At 44.2% G+C, this 18,059-nt stretch overlaps 2 protein-coding genes across 6 annotated transcripts in view; one reads left to right on the forward strand and one right to left on the reverse strand.

Moving 5' to 3' along the window:
* KCNIP1 (potassium voltage-gated channel interacting protein 1) overlaps positions 1-18,059 on the reverse strand; it is a 376,078-nt gene that overhangs the window by 338,679 nt on the left and 19,340 nt on the right. Inside the window, exon 1 of one of the 4 annotated variants that reach the window (XM_040573630.1) lies at positions 1,075-1,261. The exons of the other annotated variants lie outside the window; for them this stretch is intronic. The gene's annotated coding sequence lies outside the window, so the exon portion shown is untranslated. Of the gene's footprint in view, positions 1-1,074; positions 1,262-18,059 lie in introns of those variants that run through there. 4 annotated transcript variants of the gene reach the window in all.
* On the forward strand, positions 644-7,002 carry KCNMB1 (potassium calcium-activated channel subfamily M regulatory beta subunit 1). 2 transcript variants are annotated; one of them, XM_040573637.1, is made up of 5 exons: positions 644-837; positions 4,076-4,194; positions 5,698-5,869; positions 6,161-6,356; positions 6,690-7,002. In XM_040573637.1, exons 3-5 carry the CDS (start codon positions 5,733-5,735, stop codon positions 6,957-6,959), a joined length of 603 nt encoding a protein of 200 aa, XP_040429571.1. In that variant the 5' UTR covers positions 644-837; positions 4,076-4,194; positions 5,698-5,732; the 3' UTR covers positions 6,960-7,002. The 2 variants fall into 2 exon arrangements, with proteins under 2 accessions (XP_040429571.1, XP_040429570.1); XM_040573636.1 differs by lacking the exon at positions 4,076-4,194.

The raw sequence follows: 18,059 nt of genomic DNA on the forward strand, positions 1-18,059 counted from the left end.
AGGAATAAGCCAAGCCCTGAAGCTCGCTGGGGATTTGTGCTCATTGCATCCCCGCTGCAGGTCTCATACAGCTTCAGAACAAGGAGCCAGATAGCCTCCATGAGAAGAATGTGATATACGCTTGCGCACACACATACCCACCCACGCACATAAGCACATGAACATTCACACAAGGCCCCGATCTGCTTTTCCCCTCCCATGCCCCACACTTCCCAGTTCCTGCTGCCCCAACTCCCCTCGAGCTGCCCTCGTCCTGCAGGACCCCCCAGCCCTTGCCCTGCCCTCCTGCCACCTTCCCCGGGACCCAAGGAGGGGCAGATTGCTATAGAGCATCAGTTTGGAACTTTAAAACATTTCCTAACACTTCTAGTCAGTTTTAAGTCAATTCTTCCAATCTTACCCAAAGGACCCAATGGATTTCTAAACTAAAAGGCTGAACAAGAAGAGTAGGAGAGCAACGTAAGACAAACCCACGGGGATGTGGGATGTGTGGTAAAGGGTCCTGGTGCACGAGAAAGCTCGGTCCCTTCAGCCGTGGTTGGTCTTAGCATTGTAGCTTCCTGGTTTCAGCAATTAATCTGAAAAAGGACAGCACTTTCATACCTTACCATGTATGGTTACAGCAAGCCTCACAATAGGGGAACTGAGTGCCGAGTTCAGCCACAGCAATGCAAACCCAGAGAAGTACAGGAAAAAAACCAAACCAGCAAACCCCCCACAAAATCCCTTTCAGCCCGAAGCTGCACGGCTTCATCTCGCCCAGAAAAGGCCTTATACCCGGTCTGTCATGTAACAGAAGGCTTTTTCATCACAGAAAGCAGCATTTCATCAGAAACAGTAAGTATACTTTTAAAACAACTCTTTTTCCTTCTGAGCATGCAATAGCTTTGGTTTTCAAAAAGCAATGGTTTTGGAAGCAACAGTCCTAAACCCCCAGCACTGCAGAGGAAACCCACACAACTTTTCTGTAGCACACGGGCTACGTTGTTCTCTCTTCTATAACTGCATGCGATTTGGTAACTCTCCATAATTACTAGCAATGGTAACAAAGGTAACGGTGGTATTTTCGCATACCCCAGAGTCTTAGGAGTCCACAGCCGCAGGGGATCTCCACTCCCAGGAGTTTCGTGGCTTCGGGTGCGCAGCACAGCCCCTAAGGGAGTGCTGCGGAGCGCTCATCTCACCTCTAGGGCAAGTGAGAGAGGAACCACCTGAACTCGGTGCTGCCTTCTTTGAAAGCCCCTCAAACTGAATAATTTTGTACAGTCCTGTACTACACAGAAACCCAGAGAGGTGCCCAGAAAGATTTCAGAAGTACTAAACTGAGCTTTTTATTTTTTCAAAAGAACCACCGCATTTAAAAGCTAACATTCATATAATCTTAAACTGCATAATTTTTTTTAAACAAAAAGCTAACTTAATTCACACTGGTGTCACATCAGGTAAACAGCTCTTAAATAAAGCAAACGGGTACTGCATATTTCATAAAATGGATGTAATTGTATCATGTTATGCAGGCATAATACTGATTCTTCAGGTTTCCAAGACAGCTGCACGAGTGCGCTGTAGAATCAGCTTTTCTGTGCACACTTCCACTGAGGCTCAGCATCACCTTACTCTGCATGCAATATTGGTGGTCCCAGAGGTGCAGAACACACCTTAAGTAATGGGTCTCTTACTTTGCAGTGAGCAAAATCGGTGCTCTCAGGCCCCAGCATCACCGGGGAAAATGAACCTGTTAGCAGCAAGAAATAGTTGTAAATGCTAAAAACAGGAGATGGGGCAGGGAAGGAAGAACCAAGTGCCAGTGTGAATGCAGTTCTGACTTCATTTCTGGGATGTGAGAAGTGTTTTTTAGGGTGTAAATGGTGGGGCAGGAGAAGACAAAAGGGTAAGGACAGGACTGAAAGAAAGAAGAATCCAAACTGCTAAAAACAGCCATAGAAACAAATAAGCACATGCAGCTGATAAGACTAATTCTATTAAGAGACACTAGTAAAAATATTAACTGTACAGCTCTGCCACAGCAGAATAACCAGTAAAGAGCTTTTACTTTTAGGCCTAAAAACTGCAGTTGCCTTCTGGTTTCCACATGAGGTACTTGGCCAATACACTGGCAAAGCACACACTGTTCTTCTTACACAGCCAGCAACACCAGCAGCTCTTGTCTTGTCTGCACGAGGTGCTTGGAGAACGAATCAGATGACCATGGAGTTGGCACAATACGAGAAGGCAAATGGCAATTTTGTGTTCGGAGGCAGTGGAGGCCAAAGGGTTTGAGCCTGTTTAAAACCTCCTCTTGCTTTAGAGGCAGACGACTTGCACTGCTGTTCTGAGCGTGATGGGGCATCACTCGCTGCTCAACTGAAAGCAGAGAAGTGCTCACTGGCAACTCACCAGATGGTGTAGGATAAAGCAGCTCAAACAACTGACTGTCTCCCTGTTAATATTTATTCCCACCTTACATTTGAGAGAAGGGTTCAGCACTTCCTTCTGCTTGAGGGAGAGGCAGGAGAGAGGCAGGCATTCAGAGCCACAATCCCCTGACTACCTCTGCACCCAGGTGCAGGGCAGCCTGGGGCAGCCCAGAGGTCCCACCCAGAGGCCACAGCACTGGCAACTCCTCTGGAGCTGGAAGGAGGCAGGGGCTTCCCCCAGAGCCTCCCACACAGCTGCTAATCCGAGCAGTGGCCTCGGCTCCAAACCTGAGCAGATGGCATCCTTCGGATCAGCACCAGCAGCTGTCAACGCTGTGATTATACACTGGAATTGCACAGCTAATGTACTGTATAATTTAACGAGACTGAGGGAGAAAGATTAGGGAGAAGGCACGTTCTGAAAAGATCTGGAGCTTCTATCTTCCCAATAATTATGGAGGCACCCTGCAATCTTCAGTGCAAAAGATACATTTTTATTTGCTCTTGAAAGACAGACTGAAATCCCCGTTATGTGCTCCAACATCTTCTAATTCAAATACACTCACAGACGTCATGGGCCTATCGAGGCTTCTGAAGCTCTTCAGTTCTCAAACACTTGATGATTTTGTTTGAGGAAACATTTAGTGAGCTCTTTCAACGCTCCTCCTAACATACAGTGATGGGGCTCGGAGGCAGAAGAGAATAATTTTTAGTCCAAAAAAATCACCATTTGAACACTGAGGCAACTCCACATACACACCATGTATGTGCATGCAGGAGTCAAGTGTCTTTAGAACCAAAACAAGCTGGGCTTTCAGAACAACATAAGAATATCTGTACCCCAAAGGAGGTAAAAAAAACACACACCAGGTTTACTTCAGTAGCTTTCCCATGTTTTATTCCATGATTTTCCTCTGAAATAGCTCTGCACACAGACAGGGTAGCGCTACAGATTCTGCTGGTTTCCTCACTGCACTTTACAGCACCGACAGCTCAGCAGGCAGCACGTACCTCGGTTCTCAGGACCACGTTCACAGTTCACCTGGTCCAACGGCACCACAGCGATGCAAGCACCTCTGATTTACACTGCCTCGAGACCTAGCCTATTCGTTTCGGTGTTTATAGAAGCACTTGGATATTTTTAGAGCAATCTTTGTTAACATTCTCTGCATAATTCATGTGTCCTTATTCTCTTGGGGCAGAGCAGGCATCTCAGGAGCTGGGCAAGAGCAGCCACAGGAGCACCCGGCGCTGGGACAGGGAACGCCACTGCGCCCCATGCTGGACAAACGCCTTCCCCTCTTCTGAAACACACCCATTTTCACATCCAGGGGGCTCTCTCATCTTAAAGAGGTGGTCTGGTAGTTTAAAACGATTAGGAAGGACGAGCTTATTGGTACATCAGCTATATGTGTGTCTGCAGACCAATGGGGCAATTACACCTCTTATTAATTCTTTGGCTAGTAGTCCCATAGTTCTTATTTGCCATGTAACGAGGGGGCTGATGATCCCATATTTCTCACCATAAGTGGGACAGCTATGCCTATGCAAACATCGTGGCTCAGCTAAAACTTGGATATTAGCAGTGCCAGAGCACGTCAAGTTCTCCTCAAGGCATACTGGCAGTACCAATTCTTCACTTGTTCCTTTTCCAACAGGACTGATTAACAATTAATCATCCTCGCTGCATGGAAGGATTTCTTGCTAACACAGCAGGTTGTCAGGTGTCTATCACCAGCTCCCGCTCCCCGCTGTGGCAGGAGGAACCGGAGCTCAGGTATGGTCTGGTATCATAGCCCGTGACATTCCTGCCCTCCGTCCTGCCCCTGCCCAAGCTGCACAGGAGGCAAAGGCATGCACTGTGGCTTAACACCAAGAAGATGCTGTGTTGTACAACGGTCCAATATAGTAAATACTCTGAAATTTCACAGTGGACCTTGAGATTTTACTTACAGCAGAATTAAATATGGACTGGGCCCAAACTCACTATTCCAATAACAACATTTTTTGTTCCCAGTGACACCTCAGGACAACCTTGTCATTTTGATATTATGTACTAGCAACTTGATATATAAAAACCACCCCTGGAGCTGAAATCCTGAAAGTGCACCACTTACTGCATGAAGCTGTGCACCATGGTCCTGCACATGAGAACAGGACTGAAACCTGTTGTGGAATATGTGCAACACTTTCCCTTTCTCCTCCTGCTATTTCACTTCTTCACCCCCCCCCCCCCCCCCAAAAACAAAACAAAACAAAACAAAACAAAACACCACACACACTCATCTTGTCAGTTTCTTTCATTTTCCCTACCTACGGCTTGCAAAGTATTTTTATTAAAAAACCAAAAGCCACAAACCTTTAGTTACAGCTGTCAGCGTGACATAGGTCCTGGAGATGGGCTGAACTCTAGGATTGTTATGTCCTACCTCTTTGTAAGTCCTATACATCAGTTGTAGTGATTTAATAGGATACGGATTCACAGCAAGTATTTTCAGGACCTCTCTAGCAATGTAAAAATGATCTTGTTGATGCTTTGATGTTTTATCAAAGGAGCAGCCCAGGAGCTCCGTGCTGCACCACCACCGCTGCAGGGTTTACACACGTCCACGAACGGCAGCAGCAGCCGTGCCCCCATGCCTGTGGTGGACAGCAGCACTTGTAATGTTCTCTGATCCTGGGCACCTGGGCAGTGCCATCATACCACTTGTGTCAAGAAAAACGAAGCTTTTCTCCACTGTCTGGTTGGATAGCATGTTTTAAGCAGGCCAAACAATAGAGATGAGAAAGAAGTTTTTAACTACTTCAGCTCCCTCAGAATAAGCAAACCATGTTTTGGACTAATACTGAAGACAGAGTATAAAAAGGATTCAACTGTGGGAGGATTTTCCCTTCATGCAGCCTCCACCAATACACAACACAGCGCCTCTTACTTCAGATGAGCAGCAGCATAAACCAGACTAAATTAAGGCTGAGGACAATTGAGCTGTTAAAACTCTTCCCTGAAAGTAATGGGGTTTTCCAGCCCCACCTTCTAGCCTTCCCTCCCTGCTCCTTAATCTCCTGCTTTATTAAACAGCATATGATAAATATCAGAAAGTAAAAAAAAAAAAAAAAAAGTCTACTTCTAACAACAGCAAAAGAAGCATTTTTTAAGTTCTGGGTTGTGCAAAAATGGGATATGTCAGGGATATTTCAGAAAGTTATTATTCAACTGCATTACCTGTAGCCAATCCTAATAACGATTTCCCCTTTCTTCTTTTCTTTTCTTAAAAACCAGGATTGGAGACATTTCAGGTTTCAGAACAGTAAGTCATGTTGGGAAAAAAGTTGGTGACCGCTCAGAAGCGAGGGGAGACGAGAGCCCTGTGTCTGGGGCTGGGGATGGTCGCGTGCTCCATGATGATGTACTTCTTCATTGGGATCACCATTGTGCCATTCTACACTAAAAGGTAGTGAGTCACTTGATTGTGAGTACAAGGCTGTTTTTTTTTTTTTTTTTTTTGCTGTCTGCAAATAGAATTATTAAAAGAGTGTCAGAAGAGTTTCTTAGAACACTCTACAATGAATAAACATTATGTTCCTGATGAGCTCACAAAAATGGAAGATAGAAGAGAAGAGCAGCCCCAAACTCTGCCAGTACCAACTCACGGCTGGCCCCTACAGACATACCTCCAGCACCAGACCCACAATAGGTGCTGCCAAAGCATTTCAAAGCAATACCTTTTGTTTTGTCTTTGTAGCGTTTGGACAACAGAAACCGTGTGCAAGGTGCTCAGAGCCACCATTGAGGACAAAGTCCTCTGCCCAGACAGCAAGGGCTCGGAGGACGAGGGTGTCTGTCACTATCCTTGTCTCCAGGTGTGGGTTAATCTGACAGCCTCGGGGCAGGAGGTCATGCTCTATCAGACTGAAGATACACTGGAAAGAAACACTAAGGTACTGGAGCACGTTCCCTTATCACTCCCAGCTGCTATCCAGCACCTCCCATAGCTGCAGTTTAATTTTGAGCACATACGCAGTATCGGTTTCCACTAACATTACTCAAACCTGCAAGTCTGCAGGTTTAGGATATATACACGCTGGCAGACAATGGGGAAGCAGGGTGAATGGGTTATGGACACAGGCAGGCCAAGACCACCTTTGGGGATGCTAGCCAAGCCACAGAAGATTTTGTCAGCACTAGCATGCTCGTTTTACTCCATGTGACTTTACTACAAATCCTGTGTCAGAGCATCCATTACAACAAAGCATTCTGATTTCTTATTCCAGTGCTCCTACGTGCCAGGCAACTCTGAGAACCCCAAAGAGGTTCAAGCACGAATAGAAACCATTGCAAACAATTTCAAAAAATACCAGACTTTCCCGTGCTACTATGACCCCGGAGGAACACAGACCAATGTCATTTTGAGCAGAATTTACCCCCCCAGAGGTCTCCTCTTCACTTTCCTTTGGCCTACACTCATGTTCACTGGTGGATGTCTGATTATAATCCTGGTAAAGTTAAGCCAGTATGTTTCTGTTCTTTCTGCTTGGCAGTAGAAAATAAATATCTAGCTCAGACTGCTGCTAGATATTAAAGTGCCTTTGTTCTGTCTCTGCTTGCAATTTGTGACTTTTCAATATAGCAGGTGTCAATAGAAGGGCAGGCAGCCTCCAAAAACTGAATGATGCTCACCGTGGATGCCTGCCTAGCACAATGATATTTTATGTTAAAGATGTGTTTGTTTCTAGCACCCAGACTCTTAGTAATGCTCTGATGCACGTATAGACATGTTTCCTCTTCTCGGAAAATAACTTCCAGCCAATTTCTGAATTGCTGCCAGACACAGGAGGAACACAAGCTGCATCCTGCCTGCTGTATTTGCCTGGCACTTGGGTCACCACTAACACAAGCTTTGGGATCAGACAGTTCATGAACTAGACAGTAGCTATCATTCACACGAATACTTCAGGCACAGATACAAATTTAAATTCATGAAACTGTGGTTGGAAAAAAAAAAAAGTAACTCATTAATGTGCTCCAATTTCTCTATTGCTTATTGTAAAGAAACAACACACAGGAGGGCTGATGTTAACCCATTATGTGCATTTTACAACATTATTATGGGAACTGGGTTCTGTATTATCAGAACTCGCTTTTCATTGTGATCAGTTCAAAATTAGACCAGGATGGTACAAAAGAGCAATTAACATCAGCAATGCTCATTCAACACTTGGAATCTGAATGGTTATCTACCAGAAATCTCCACAGGGAAAAATGACCTGCTCTTTAAGATTGAGACTTAAGGAGTGGGAGTGTGCATTGTAAAAACATCAAATAGAGGAGGAAAATTATCTCCACAACAAGGAGGAAAGCACTTACATCCTCATACAACACTATGGTGAAATGCATCTGAAGCACTGTGTGTATACAACTCTGATCTTCCTCATTCAGGAAAGCGGCAGAGCAACTTACACACGTACAGGTGTTTTGAGTGACCAAAAGTGTTCACCAGTGAGGTGGGAAGGGGAAGAGATCCTGCCCTGTCAGTCCACCTGAAGCTGAGGCAAGAGTATGGCAAATGCTTAAAATCTAGCAAGCAAACAGGGAAGACAGGTGTTAAAGCTAAAGTGCTGTTCTGGTACAACTGGAGGTGAACAAACTCACTGTAAAAAGATGGAGAGATTTATGTAACAGGTTCTTCCACAGCTTTACTCCAAAACTCCTTTTCAGCAGCTAAAAAGCCTCCTCCATCTGCAAACTAGAAGGTGCTCATGTCTCCTCTACACTCGCTCAGCACAGCCCCTGCCCCAGCTTGTTGCCCTCTCCGTTGGGTGCCGCAGAATGAAGGCTGGATGCTGCTGCTGTTCCCGGCAGTGGTCCCTGTCCCCAGGGTCCGGGTGACTCTATGATGCTCAGGAGGTGGTGACTTGTCTCTGAGCAGCCGGTGCTCCTGATCTTGCTGAGCTCAGTGGGAAGCACAACAGCACAGAGCTCCTGCTGCGGCTCCCACCTGGGAGCCCCGTCCTCCTCCCCCCTCCCTGCCCATGGCCTCCCCTGACAGCACCAGGGGAAAATCCAAAGTGCAAGCCATGTTTCCAGATCTACCTCTACCAAAAATAAAACTATTACATGAAAATATTTCCCTCCTACGTGTACACACTGCAAGTACATGATGAAAAATATCACACAAAGAACCACCCTCACTTCTTCCTTCAGTCAGGTGCCAGCTCCTGTTTGGGCAGGAGATGCTCTAACTGAGAACAGCTGTGCAGGGGAAAAAACACACACACCAATGCGGAAACTCCAAATCCATACGAAAAGGAGGGATTTCGATGCAGGAAGGCAAAAACTCTAATGCAGAAAACAAGCAAGATATATAGGCACACAGGCACTGCAGAAGCCTCCTCTTATTTTTAAGTAACACATCACCCATGCATAGCTCTGCTTAATGAGCAGCAGTCACAGAGCCTTTGCCTTCACGTGGTCTCAGAGTAGAAAAGTATTTTAGCAGTGTGCCAGGTTACTGAATTACTCTGGATTTTTTGTAAGCATCTTCCTATTCGTTGTCCATCTGCTGAGTTGTAACTCACTAGAGTGAATTTTGAGAGAACTCTATAAGCCTCCTACAGCAGCACGCAAGGAAGCTCTAAACCCTTTAGGTTTTGCTTTGCTTTAATGTTATTGGATTACACTGCCGAGTCTGCAATAGATCTGATGGAAAAAAATAAAAAGCTATTCTGCAAGGCAACAAAACACTTCCTATCAAGTGCTTCAATCCAAGCTGGGAGCAGGGCCTGGTCCCAAGGGATGGCTGTGTGCCACAAAACCTCCACAGACCTGCTTACTGCCCCTTAGTCCACCGTGCAAATACTGCTTCCAATGGAGGCTCACAGCACCTGAACCACCACGGTAATTGGGAATTATCTCTGATGTTCTTCAGAAACTCAGGAGCACAAAGGGGACATGAAAGGAGCTGCTGAGCAAACAGCAGTTTTCTTTTAACCCCCCTAAATTAATTGTGAACTGTAAAAATGCTGTGAAAGCACTTGTGGGTTTCGTGGGGGTGCTTTTAGTTCTCCTGGAGCAAGGTTTCTTTTACAGCACCTCTGTAAGACTTAAGTGCCAGCTTTGATAAATACAACTTATACTGGGGAGTTGCTAAATTAGATGTTTTTTCTCCTTGTTGTCCCCAAATCTCCAAACCCTCGAGAGCATTAATAAAAGGAAAAAAAAAAAAAAAGCTAGTGAAAACCAGATAAAGAGAGGTGACTACTCAACTTCCAAGTAGAAGAGCCAAGGAAACACAAATTAAACGAAGTGGCAATTTATTATTGTGCTCTACTTGAACAAGTAGCAATGAAAAAAAAATCTTGTCAAAGTTGAAGGACTGACAAGCTGTTCTTTCAAAGCTTCCTAAAAATATCTATACACCTCTTAAACAGATACAAGTAGTCTCATTACACCCAACACTTCAGTCCCTAGAGGTGTCTTATGACACTTGCAGAGAAATTAAGCTGTTATACAGGCAAAAACATTCACACGCTGCCATACCCAAACCAGCACAGGTATGTTCCCTTTTCCCTTTGATCACATGCCTCCACCTATAATCAGCCCAAAGATCTCATGTTTTATTTGTACACCCCTCACACAAAAGCAGAAACACTTCTCCTGTGAAGCATTATGTGCCTGAAGATATACATTAAAAGAAGATTTAAAGCAGTTGTATTATAAACATACATATCTTACTGTTATTTTACTTATATAAAATGGGATTAATACTGTTATATTTTATATTGGTGTATCTACATGCCTGTGTCAGTACATCTCAAAAAAGGAAGGACCAGAAGGACTGAGCACACTGATTAACACAGACTACTGGTCACCTAACGCTACTTTTGCTTGTTGAAACGGGTTTTGAGAGAAGCTCAGAACACTGCCCAGAACATCCATCAATAAAATAAAAATAATTACTCATAAATCTATGAAACGAGAATCAGTCAAAAGGATTTTGATTATTTTATCTCCAAAGGAACATAAACAATACAATTCTACACAGCAAGGTGGTTCAAAGCCACAACACAAAAGTTATGAAGGCCTTTTAGATCCCTCAGGGCTCGTGAAGGTGACGGAGTGGCTGTCAGAGCATGGGCTAAGGCCCTGGAGCCGAGCTGTAACACACCTGCCTGCTTCCAGACGGTCTCCCCCTGCTTCCGAGATGCTTCCGGAGTGAGGTCCTCTCTAGGCTGGCTGTTGCTGTGCCTCAGGATGCATGGGACTATCTGCAGAGAGCTCCTCAGCTCAAACCTTGCCTGTCCTCTTCTCCACACAAAGTTTGTGGCAGTACAGTTTTAGACCTCCATCAACAAGAAATATGAACACGGCCGAACAGCTGAACAGAACACCAGGGCATCCGCAATTTCTCAGAGGGCACAGAAGGAGGGAAGCATCAGCCTGATGAACCATAGTTTAAGTTAGCACACTATTTTTGTCTATGCAGCTGGACTGCCCTTTACAAGTTTTATACTCATCCTGCTGGTTTCTGGAGATGACCGTATGCCATACCTCTTGTACACAAGGTGCAACAGCAACTAGGCAGCAAAGTCCTGTTCAAAAATACAACACACCTGGGGGCTCCAGACTGTCCACAGCCAAGTCAAAACAGAATGCATGTATTTAATTCAGCAATTATAGGCTAAATCAATCACTAGTAATGCTAAACAACCAATATTAGCCCAAGTCTCATTCTCTGGCAAGGACCACCATTATCCCTCATAGCCTAAGTAGACAAATGTTCTTTGTATCAAAGACAGCAATTATTTCCATAAGGAATGTTATAATCCACAAAAAGCAGGTCTTTCAGTTATTCTAGGCAGATTGTCAGATGCAGGACAAATACACGAGTATAAATGCAAATCAATTAGACACTCATGTAGCTTCCAAGTTTCAAAGGTGTTCTCTAAGTGTTTCTACTAAGTAAAAACCAAAACATGAGGTGACTGCTGCAGAAAGCACAACGGCACACCAAGGCCTGCTCCACTCTGCCAACAGGTTACAACACTGTGGGTTTCCCAGCTCCACCTACAGGTAGGACACTACACTGAAGCAGGGTAGGGGGAGACGTCCTACACTGCCACCAGAAGTCTTAGCCTGCCTTTCTGCAGATATTAATTTGAGAAGTCTCCGCTCTCTCTCTTCCTTTTATAGCTACTGATGTTTCTTTCCCTCTATAGCCACCAAAATAGTTCTTCATGCCTCACTAGTGGACAGGAAATAATTCATTGCTTCCCTGATGGCTTTCAGCAGAGCGACGAGGTGGCACTAACGTACAGAACATTTGAAGGTGTTTAAATAAGTTACAGTCAAACAAGTTACCTGAACTGGAATACTTTTTGATTTCCTCTTCAGAAATGCCACGTTAACATGGAGCCTCATCACTCTGAAAGCACATTCAGGTACTTCCCCACACCTCAGGAAAACAGTTGGCGGCTCTTTATGACCTGGTAAAAGCACTGCCTACCGTTGGATTCTTGCCCAAAGAACCCCAGGCAAGCAGATGATTTAGACTGGAAGAATCAAGTCATCCTGGCAGAAATGGGTTTGTCAGCCTATGTTGCTATACCCTTGCCTGCATCCCAGAAGCGTTCCCAGCTCCCCCGTGTTCTTGCTGTGTGCTGCAGGGCTGGCCAGAGAACAAAGTACCACTGCTCGCCCTACTGCAACCACTCCTGGCAGCTTCTGTCCTGGAAAGCCCCAGCAGGGCTGCACTCCAGTCTTCTCCAGAGCAGAATACACTGCCACCATCCCTCAGGTAAATGCTCAGCACAGGCTTAAGAATCGATTTATCCAAGGTGTGTTCCCCTAAAGTTGCCATCCGGTAAGGTACTTCTGCATTTCCTGAGGTGACAGTTCTTTAAGTGTGTCCTACTGTCTGCATGTTAAGTGCAGGACCCGTTGGCTTGGTCTTGGCATAGCCACATGTGTTAGCAGAGTGGCTCTGCCTCTGCAGATGAGGAAAGAAGTGAATTGACTTGGCTGTGCACGTACATAAGCTGCTCAAGGCTGGGGCTCTGCAGGCAGCTTCCTGAGGCACCAGCTCAGGACAAGCCATGCCATTTCCAACACAGTGATGAGAAAAGTGCCAATGGTGCCGTTAGTGCTGATTTCAGCAGAAGTGTCAGATGTTTAATTGACTCAGCTGTTAAACACAGCAGCAGCTTCAGGCCAGGGCTGCTGAACAACACCTCATTTTTACCTTAGTCCAAGCAGGCACTGCATGCAGATGATCAAACTCCAGTCTGTCACACCACCTCTCAGAAGTCACATAGTAGTAAATTGTGTTCAAAAAGCCACAAAAACTATTGTCTTTTTAGTAGCTAAAAGAGGTTGCTTGGCCAGGGCACAGAGAAGCCTGCAAACACAAGGGAGATGACAGAAACACAGATTACATTGAACTCGTGTGGCAGACCAATACTGAGAACACGATTTAAAGCTATAGTCAAAGAACTGTTGGGACAATACCACACCAGTAGTCTCACCAGTGAGGGTTAAGGTAGGAGGTGAAGGTAATGCAGCACTTCCACCGCTGCACTCCAACCTCAGAAATCCACCCACATGGACATAAAGAAGTACTGCATAAAGCTGTCACAATAGAAGAGCCTTTAAAAAAAAAATGTAAGAAAACAACCCCAAAAAATCCTGCTACTACTTTGCAGCTATTTGTAGGTGACTGTTTTAGGAATAGATATGCTTGGAAAGTTTAAAGCAAGTTGGTTCTTAAAGCAAGTTGCTGGTGTTCTCCCCCTTTCTCCCCCAAGGGGAAAAAAGGGAGCCTTCCAGGCAAGGTGAACCGTAAATACACACGTCTCTTGTCACATCCTAGACATTCCCAGCCCCACGTGGTAAAAGCAATCCTCAGGCCACCGGGAGGGAGCTGCAGCCAGCTGCCAGGGTGCCTGTGGACCACTGCAAGCGAGGCACTGCTGACAGTGGCTGCAAGCTCAGGCCACCGGGAGGGAGCTGCAGCCAGCTGCCAGGGTGCCTGTGGACCACTGCAAGCGAGGCACTGCTGACAGTGGCTGCAAGCTCCCTGCCTTACTCACCAGGGGATCCAAATCCCAGCTTGTGCCAGCCGCGTGTGGGGCTGTCAGCACTGGGCACCTCATAACTGAGGCTCTTGTGGTACCCAGACATTTCAAAAAAAACCCCACAAACTAATAATTGAGGAGCTCCTTCCAGGAAGTCTGAGGCCCAGCTGGTTCTTAAATGGAAAAGCACGATTTGTTATTATTCTTTTTTTTTTTTTTTTTAAAGTTATGAATAAAAAACTACAGTAGCTGTTTTAGAACAAGATTAACAACATGCTTGTTCCATTACTTTATATTCCGAAGATCAGCACTGCTTAGGTTCACATTTGTACAGAATTTATCTATATGGAAATGCAGCAAATCATCCAACCAGGTGACATTTAAAGACCCTCAGACAGCATTCAGAGCATGCATCTTATACAGCTTTAAAATATCAGGACTACGCAAAGGTGGCATAAAAAAAATTAAATGTAAAGACAAGCTGATGATACTTCATGATCCTAAATTAATATGCATAAGTATATTGCTGTACATAAAGATTAGGAAAAAGTATTTCTCAGAGGACAAAAAAGAATTCAAAGAAGGAAGAAAAAACAGCTCAAGTGTAGTTCTGTTGCCCGTCTTCCCAACCCAACTCAATTCCACGTCAAAATCAGCCACTGGCTCCTGACTTCATTGGAAGTGGCACAGTTTAAGGAAAAAACAAAAGCCCTACCAAAACAAAACAAAACAAACACTAAAATACACCACACACCTCACCAAATGCTCTACATGACCACTGCCAAGGTAGGAAGAACATTAAGAAAGGGATAAAAATCATAAGACTAAATTTATCTCCATTCAACTAATCAGATAAAAGCACTTTGGGAAGCTAAGGGTAAGAGCTCGGACATCACCAGCCAAAGGAAAGACAAAGTGTAACCCCTCTCCTGTAACGCTGATAATTTTTATACACTACTGCATGAAATATTAGCACTTATTCTATGAAAGTGTACAGAGCTATGATATTCTGAATGCCAATTTCTGTCAGTTTACCTTGCCAACTGTAAGAAAGCAGTGTCTCCAGCTGCACATACCTGACCAGAGCAGTAAATCACCAGATCCAGCTTCTATTAGTACTGGGTGACACATGGAAAATGGAATTTTTAAATGGATTTTTAACAGCAATGTCAACAGTATGGTATATCCTAACTTTGGTTATAAAGTGTCAGGTACAGTAGATTCAAAACAAAACCTCACTAACAAAGAAGCACCGCACTGACTGCTTCCAACAGCCCCACCAGGGAAGTTTTGCTAATGAAAGCACAAATGGTTTTTAACTTCCAAAGTTCTTTTCTCTGCCCCGCATCATACATACAGTTGATTTTCCTCAATTTCCCCTGTTCTCTACCCATTGTCAGAAGTATTTTCTAACAGCTATAAGATCACACAGATTTTGTCCTCCATAGTGATTTTCATCAAAATTAAGTTGTCTGACTTAGCTAATATTTTTAGCCCTTGTTCCCATCTTGCTTCTCTTTCCTCATGGCAATTAATGGTGGGAAGCAACCAGTCACAGTTAGCTGGGTTGTGAAGGCTAAAGGAAGCATCAGCCATCAGTTCAGCCCTGAACCACTCAGTGTTTATCTTCCTCGCCTGCCATCTCTCTCATTTGCAGCATATTTTTAGAATCTTTTATTGCCATCTCTTAAGTCCCTTGTTAGTTGTAATAACTCATTTTGCTCTTTGGCCTTTCTGATTTTATCCCTACATGCTTCCACTGCTCTGTCTGTATTCGTCCCTTATAGCGCTTATCTTCTTGTACAATCAGGATCATCGCCTGCCCTTTCCAGCAGCAAGCAGCTTTCTTATATCATCTTCCCGGGAGGCTCTGCAGACCAGCTTCCCAGACCTGCTGCAATCTCTTCTTGATGCCCAATGTCCCCAACCTGCTGTTCTCCCCTTTCTTCACATACAACTGTGATCCCTGTCATTTAACTGCCTTCACCTGAAATTGCCACCTTTCCTCAGTCCACTCTGAGATTACGCAGCTCTGAATAAAGAAAAAACAAAATTCAGTTCACTAATAAATTCTTTACCTTTGTTTTACCTGCACATAGTATTATCAAGCATACCATAATATTTAATCTACTGCATAACTGATATAATTATAACAAGCTATTTATTGCCCTTAATCTGTTTATGGCCAGCACAAACATTGACATTTGATGAAGATAAAAACAGGAAAAAAATAACACCACAAACCACATCTTTCAGGGAGATCAAAAGGAGCTACAGACACTGCAATCTGGCAAAAGAAAGTCTTTTCTTAATGAGAAAATCCCTATTAACAGCCTATTCAGCTGATAACAGAGGACTGCTCTGCAGACTGATCCCCAGCCCTCAAGATCCAGCTAGTGTTCAACTACGACAGCAACTTTTGACTCCCTTGCCTGTACACACACTAATAAATACAATATCTGGAGTTTGAATATGGTGAAAGAGTGTTTGAATATTGCCATTGATTTTTTCCAGCAGCAATCCTCCACCATACCAGCATGTTCACACAGATTATGTACAATCCACACACACCTATCTCCCAAATGTCTCTGCACTTCTCACCGTGCAGCTACAAGCAACAAGGAAAAAAAAAAAAAGCCTTTCTGGCAGAAGTTACAAGCAGGCCATAAAACAAATTTGATTTAAGTAATATTAATTTGCTCTCCAGTACCATTAAAAGCATGAACGTGGCTGAAGAGATAAGCAGAAGGTACGCCGAGTTTTCATTTCAGATTGGAGAGTATAGCCTGCATATCAATACTTCTTTTTAATCAGGAAATGGTGGGATTTCTCTTTGCTGTTTGTGTGCAGCTGTGGCAGAAACAAATGGGCGTCTCACCTTGCCTAAGCAGGGATGCAGCACTGGGCATATCTTTTCTGCTGCACTTATTTTCTTCTTTCTGCTCCAATTTATCTACCCCTTCTCTGGGGTTTGCTTTTGTAGTGATTTCTTTTTCTGTTCTCCACTTGCTGGAAACTTATTTTCTCACTTCAATGACTTCCCTCCTGCACAACCGCTTTCATAAGGAAGCTCAGCCTTTAAATTCCAAAGGAAGATATATACAATGTTATTCAACTATATGCTGAGAGAATAGTTCAACAAAGGCTCTATGCAAAGAAAAAGAACTATGACAGAAGTTTGTTTCGTATGACTATTCTTTGTGGAACTTGGTAGAAATTTATTCCTTACCAAATCTACTGCAGCTTTGCCTCTCTGACCTTTCATTCTTCAAAAATATTTTGTTTTGATATGGCAGTCTGAAGTCTGTCCTGAAAAACGTGAGTCCAAACTCAAGTTAAAGTCCCTTTTGTACTGAATTCAGAGAATGAGAAATACAAGTCTGTTTTTATAGCTATCACCACACACTACCATTTTAAGAAGAGAAGCGCCTTGCTTCAATTCACTTTTGAATACAACGCTACTGAATCCCAGCAAAATGACCCTCTAACACCTTACTCGATAGGAAGAGGAGTCAACTGTGTGTCAGCATACCAACGCAGCCTCCGGGCATACTTGTAGGATTGGCTTTCTACTGCAGCTCTGGCCATTTCCCCTGCTCTCTCCCCCCACCCCAAAAGAACACAGGTACTGTACCTGCTCCATCTATAATGAGACTAATCAACCCATCGAATTAAAATTCACTTCTCATTTAAGCCAACTTGGATACCTGTCATTAATCATGGCTATTTGCATGTTAAATCTCAACTTCAGTCTCTAATCTTCTCTGTATCGTTGCTGTAGTGTCATTTGAAACATGGTATTGCTGCGTGGATTTAATTCTTCAGTGTAATACATCTTCTGACAAGTATTTATAGACAAGGGTCATGGAAACAAAGAATGAAAATCCTATGCAATACCATCAGGGCAAAGAGGGATTACACAACATGCAAAAATAGACACAAAGTATCCCAAACTTGGCTTTTCTAAGCAAATACTAGATATTCTTTATGTCTGGGTAGAAAAGTGATGATAAACCTCTTCCTCCATAATATAAGCCATAACATAACATTTTCACCATCTATTTTTCAATCCTATTGAACTCGCAGATATCCTACTGGTCCGCCACTCAAGAAATCAAAGCTACTCCATGAACAATCAACTGCTTGACCGCTTTGCGACTTGTATTTCTTAAACACTGCCAGACAACTGTCACTTGAGCATATACTGCTCTTGGAAATTGAGAGGTCTTGGCCTGAGAGTCATTTCTTACCTAACCCAAAGCAAGGAGTCAGTAAGCACACTGGTGCTCTGTCAGGCTGCCGAGTCACCCCCGGTCGTGAAAAAACCCTTAAAATGCTCAAGTATCTCAGCAGGCTCAGCTACCTACCCCCAAGCACCTGAAGGCCTGATGGCTGGAGTGTCTGCTGGCTGCAGCAATGTGACCCAGCACCTTGTCCTGAGGGGACAGACCCACGCCACGCCTGTGCCAGCAACAATCCCCTCTGATGCAGCCTCTGGCCCTTGCCAGCATTGGCAGTGTTTCCTTAACAAGTGATAAGGAAGTAAATGAGCAGATTTGGGCATGGATTTTA

Source organism: Cygnus olor, chromosome 14, assembly GCF_009769625.2.
Source record: "Cygnus olor isolate bCygOlo1 chromosome 14, bCygOlo1.pri.v2, whole genome shotgun sequence".
NCBI classification, from domain to species: domain Eukaryota; kingdom Metazoa; phylum Chordata; class Aves; order Anseriformes; family Anatidae; genus Cygnus; species Cygnus olor.

Coding starts and splice junctions, on each gene's coding strand:
- KCNMB1 (XM_040573637.1), top strand. CDS start 5,733: ATGTTGGGAAAAAAGTTGGTGACCGCTCAGAAGCGAGGGGAGACGAGA. Junction 5,870..6,160: donor GTGCCATTCTACACTAAAAG/GTAGTGAGTCAC, acceptor TTGTCTTTGTAG/CGTTTGGACAACAGAAACCG. Junction 6,357..6,689: donor CACTGGAAAGAAACACTAAG/GTACTGGAGCAC, acceptor TTCTTATTCCAG/TGCTCCTACGTGCCAGGCAA.